The 5,697-nt window shown below is 45.6% G+C and overlaps 1 protein-coding gene across 1 annotated transcript in view; it reads right to left on the bottom strand.

Moving 5' to 3' along the window:
- Nucleotides 1-4,303, bottom strand: part of LOC118780952 (SH3 and cysteine-rich domain-containing protein 3-like) — a 10,885-nt gene extending 6,582 nt beyond the window's left edge. The window contains exons 1-4 of the mRNA XM_036533750.1: nucleotides 4,117-4,303; nucleotides 2,939-3,007; nucleotides 2,471-2,549; nucleotides 415-571 (exon numbers count right to left, since the gene is read on the bottom strand). Coding sequence (XP_036389643.1) covers nucleotides 415-571; nucleotides 2,471-2,549; nucleotides 2,939-2,955 — 253 coding nt within the window. The 5' untranslated portion in view covers nucleotides 2,956-3,007; nucleotides 4,117-4,303. The remainder of the gene's footprint in view (nucleotides 1-414; nucleotides 572-2,470; nucleotides 2,550-2,938; nucleotides 3,008-4,116) is intronic.
- Between the last annotated feature and the right edge of the window lie 1,394 nt (nucleotides 4,304-5,697).

Consider the following 5,697-nt stretch of genomic DNA (forward strand, 5'->3'; position numbering starts at 1 on the left):
CAAACGAGAGGGAGAGAGAAAGAAAGAGAAGGAGTGAGAGAGACACCAGAGGAGGAAGGAGAGGATGCTTAGCAATCTCGGTGGCATCCTAAGGGACCTCTTATCTTTAGGGGAGCATCTTTGAGTTGATAATCCTGCCCTTAAACCCCCCCGCCCACGTCTCCAAACCCCCCAGGGACCCGGCACTAGTACCTATCACTGTGTCTGCCTCCCTGCAGCCGAACCTGGGAGGGGTGGGGGGGTTGGGGGGCTGTCACCGTGCCTGCCTAAGAAGTCATCTTTCTGGGGTGAGAATCATAATGGGGGGGGGGGGGGCTGACAGATGGGGCAAAGCACTGAGATGGCAGGTCTCTGTGCTCTTGTGATATTTTGATCAGACAGTCCTGAGATTCTGACGGGCAGCGCTGGACTCACGCACGATCATTCGCGCACAGACATCGCAGAACTTGGCCTTCTTGCAGTAGTGGTCCTTGAATTTGTGCGGTTTGTCGTTCACCATAATGACCGGCTCAGGAGGGGGTTCCTCCTTCTCTTCCTCTACCTCCACCTCTTCATGATACACAAAGTACACCTGCAGAGAGAGGTGAGGTAAAGGTGCGGTACACCTGCAGAGAGTATGGAGTACACCTGCAGAGAGGGCTTTTGTAAAGGTGCGGTACACCTGCAGAGAGTATGGAGTACACCTGGAGAGAGGGCTTTTGTAAAGGTGCAGTACACCTGCAGAGAGTATGGAGTACACCTGCAGAGAGGGCTTTTGTAAAGGTGTAGTACACCGGGAGAGAGGGGATGGGTGAAGGGGTTAACTGTCTGCATCATGTCTACCTTGCAAAGGGGAAAAAAGTCTCTGAGTATCAGTTCTGCTCTGAAACCAGCATTCACGTATTAGCGCTATCTGTTTATCTAACCTGTCTGTGTATCTGTCTGTGCCACCTCCACCCCAAAGCTTGAGACTTCTGAGACATATGATCTTAATCAGTAACAGCACACTAAGACACACACACACTCTCTCACACACACACGTGCATGCACACTTCTACACACGCGCACGCATACACTTATACACACACATGCACAAACACACGCACACACACTCACACACACACGTGCACGCACACTTCTACACACGCGCACGCATACACTTATACACACACACGCACACACACACACACGTGCACGCACACTTATACACACGCGCACGCATACACTTATACACACACATGCACGAACACACGCACACACACGCACACACACACGTCCACGCACACACACACTACAGCCATGGACTACATGAGGCCGTTTTGAATAGAGGTGTTTTTAGGAGTATCTGCTGAGGCAGTTTTGGATAGAGGTGTTTTTAGGAGTATCTGCTGAGGCAGTTTTGGATAGAGGTGTTTTTAGGAGTATCTGCTGAGGCCGTTTTGAATAGAGGTGTTTTTAGGAGTATCTGCTGAGGCCGTTTTGAATAGAGGTGTTTTTAGGAGTATCTGCTGAGGCCGTTTTGAATAGAGGTGTTTTTAGGAGTATCTGCTGAGGCCGTTTTGGATAGAGGTGTTTTTAGGAGTATCTGCTGAGGCCGTTTTGAATAGAGGTGTTTTTAGGAGTATCTGCTGAGGCCGTTTTGGATAGAGGTGTTTTTAGGAGTATCTGCTGAGGCCGTTTTGAATAGAGGTGTTTTTAGGAGTATCTGCTGAGGCAGTTTTGAATAGAGGTGTTTTTAGGAGTATCTGCTGAGGCAGTTTTGGATAGAGGTGTTTTTAGGAGTATCTGCTGAGGCAGTTTTGGATAGAGGTGTTTTTAGGAGTATCTGCTGAGGCCGTTTTGGATAGAGGTGTTTTTAGGAGTATCTGCTGAGGCAGTTTTGGATAGAGGTGTTTTTAGGAGTATCTGCTGAGGCCGTTTTGGATAGAGGTGTTTTTAGGAGTATCTGCTGAGGCAGTTTTGGATAGAGGTGTTTTTAGGAGTATCTGCTGAGGCAGTTTTGGATAGAGGTGTTTTTAGGAGTATCTGCTGAGGCAGTTTTGGATAGAGGTGTTTTTAGGAGTATCTGCTGAGGCAGTTTTGGATAGAGGTGTTTTTAGGAGTATCTGCTGAGGCCGTTTTGAATAGAGGTGTTTTTAGGAGTATCTGCTGAGGCAGTTTTGGATAGAGGTGTTTTTAGGAGTATCTGCTGAGGCAGTTTTGGATAGAGGTGTTTTTAGGAGTATCTGCTGAGGCAGTTTTGGATAGAGGTGTTTTTAGGAGCATCTGCTGAGGCAGTTTTGGATAGAGGTGTTTTTAGGAGTATCTGCTGAGGCCGTTTTGAATAGAGGTGTTTTTAGGAGCATCTGCTGAGGCAGTTTTGGATAGAGGTGTTTTTAGGAGCATCTGCTGAGGCAGTTTTGGATAGAGGTGTTTTTAGGAGTATCTGCTGAGGCCGTTTTGGATAGAGGTGTTTTTAGGAGTATCTGCACATGATTGCAGTGACACTCACAGTATTGCCATCCTCCTTCACCACATTGTCGGGGGCCGGGGGGTTGTCATGGATATCTACTGAATCTTTATCGTCCAGTCTGCAGGGAATGCAAGAACAGAGGCGGGAACAAGGCTTAAAAACACAGACTGGACAGACCACCATCTCCACTCCAGTTTGTTTCTGTGAGATTTAGTTCATGCATGGCTAACTGTGTTCTGCTCAATAGTTTCAACAGTTTCTTGGGAATATGTTGTTCCTTTTTGGCATGTTACTCTAATCTGATTACATTACATAAAAGCCTCCACCATGAGGAAAAACAGCAGCAATAAATACATGCGCAGATCTCAGCAGGCCAGACACACATATGCGCAGATCTCAGCAGGCCGGTCACACATATGCGCAGATCTCAGCAGGCCGGTCACACATATGCGCAGATCTCAGCAGGCCGGACACACATATGCGCAGATCTCAGCAGGCCGGACTCACTGGTCATATTGAGCCATCCTGTGTGGTGTGCTGTTCTTCTCCAGCCAGCAGCTGTACCAGGAGGTGGCGCTGTGGGACCAGAAGCATAGGAAATCTCTCATATAATCACAGATCATAAATCCACTCCTGTCAGAGGCAGTAGTTCAGCGTAGGGTGGAGTTCAGAGGCCCACAGCTGAGAAACGTTTTAATCCCGTTTTAATCCTGGGGGAGGCGCTGATCTTGTGTCCTTGAGCCAAGGTGTCTAATCTAAATTGTTGGGGTAAATACACAGCTATGGAAATTAATGTAATATGCAAACCTATGCTCAATCTCTCACACACACAGACAAACACACATAGGTTTATATGCAAATGCCCACAGACTCAAATGCACACACAGATATTCATACACACATATACAAACAACACACATACGCCTACACACACATGCAGGTCTGTCTGATGTCTATTCTGAGGGTAACTCAACCTCATCACGGGTGAGTCTGGGTGACTGTCGCAGGCGACACACAGGCTGCTGTGTGCAAAGCACCGTGGGAAAAAGACAGCAATCGCGACAGCGTACCCACAAACCGTAAAACAACCTGCAGCCTGACCCTGAATCACACACACACATCAGACTTCCCCATGAAGACGGTCTACAAACATGCATTCTAAAACTCTCAAAGAAATGTCAAAATACACTGCACATATTTGAACACACATGGTAGGTAAGAGATACGTAAAGCTATATCACATTATTGTCATTTATCAGACACACCAGAGCAACTTAGGTTACAATCTTATCCAATTATACAGCTGGATAGTTACTGAGGGATTCAGTGGGTTCAGTACCTTGCCCAAGGGTATACCAAGAGTGCCCCAGCAGGGAATTGAACCAGCAACTTTTCATCAAATAAATTCCATGCATCAAATAGATTCAGTGTTTGTGTAAAACTTGAATATGCATTTGTAGTAATACAAATACAGCTCAATGCATATTTAAAATATATACTGCATACTTTAAATATATTAAAAAGATGTTTCTGATAATTAAAAGGTCTTATTTACCATATTTATTTACCACTTTACCATATTCTGCACCATACTACATTACTTTTGTAATGGGGTACAGACATATAGCACATGTTAAAGAAACAACAGGACTCATGATCCAGGACAACACTGCAAAAACTCTGACCGTGATCCTGGAGCACTATGGGACTGCTGTCTTCACGAGTGTGCCCACTCTCGAAGGTCCCACTCAGGAGAGATCCACAGGTCCCACTCAGGAGAGATGCACACACCTGACCTGAACCCTAGGTGAGAAAATGCTCTCTGTATCTCCCAGCTCTCACTGCCCTTGGTGGCTAACTCTCCCTCCAACAGGCTCTTACAGCGGGTATGTGCATATGCAAGCAGTGCTTAAGTGTGTGTGTGTGTGTGTGTGCGTGAGCATGGCCATTACGAGCAGCTGGTTTCCTCCTTAGTGGCACTAAGATGACCAGGGGTAATTAGAGACACCTGTCTGAATGTAGACAGGGCTGGGGGGGAGGGGGGGGGGGGGGGGAGCACGGTTATGGGGGCAAATATCCCAGCATGCCTCCTGAGAAATCACACACACCCTGACACTCCTGCACACCATTTTAATCATTATTATCATGCCTACACAGTAAATCTTCACATTAGCGATAAAAAACATACAGCACACATCAGCAACAGGCTTCACTGATATCTTCATCACACATATGCATACACGCATGCACTGCTCTGGACATGGGCACTGGATTCTGTAAACACACAGCAGCCTCGCGAAGATGTGACGAGTATGGGCAAACCCCCAAAGCCCACTGTAAACAGAATCCTGGAAGATGCAACTGGGATTTATCTGATTACAGCAGGTCCTATTACCAGTCAGCAGCTAATTCATGCTCTAATATTAGGATCACCATTTGCCCTCCCTCAGGGAACTGGCTGGGATGCTTCTGTCGAAATGCAGTAATCCTGTGTCAGTTTTCTCTTGAAATACATAAAACATAACATATTTGTTGAATAAAAATGACCGTAGGCAGAGGGAAGCGCAGAGCTATGTATGTCACTGACAATTTTTTTCAGAAGACAAGCCACTCTAATCTCTTATTTCTGTCTTCCATTTTTTATTATTTCCTTTGCAAAACTCATTCAATCAAAGCCGTTGCGCTGTTGGTGAAAAGTCACTTTGTCATCAGTTCTTTGTCACTTTGTCAGCTGATCAGACTCAGTTGTCTTGAAGGATTTGTGATTGAATAGCACTCTCCTTTAAGATAACTTGGCAATTCTGATTGAATAGCACCCTCCTGTAAGATAACTTGGCGATTCTGATTGAATAGCACTCCCCTGTACGATAACTTGGCGGTTCTGCTTGAATAGCTCTCTCCTGTAAGATGACTTGCCGGTTTCGACTGGATTAAGCCAGCTCCACTACTATTCTGAGGTCTGTACAGTGTAGAAGAGTTTGGAGACACACCTGTCACTCTTTTGATGTTTTTCTTACCTCTACTGTCCATATTTTTCCATCTGTGACCTTTCGCACATAGCAATACGTTCAAAAATAGAAAAATAAGCATAACAATACTATTTCAGATCTGAGTCTTAAATACATTTCCACATTTTTCCACTAGGTGGAGATAAAAGGTTTTCCATTTCAAAAAGAGACCAGACTGTCTCAGTGTTTCCTAATTCAGGTCCTGGGGACCCATTCTGTTGATGGTTTTCATTGGACCTAAGCTCTTAATTTATTACA

The sequence above is a fragment of the Megalops cyprinoides genome, chromosome 7 (genome assembly GCF_013368585.1).
Source record: "Megalops cyprinoides isolate fMegCyp1 chromosome 7, fMegCyp1.pri, whole genome shotgun sequence".
Classification (NCBI taxonomy): Eukaryota; Metazoa; Chordata; class Actinopteri; order Elopiformes; family Megalopidae; genus Megalops; species Megalops cyprinoides.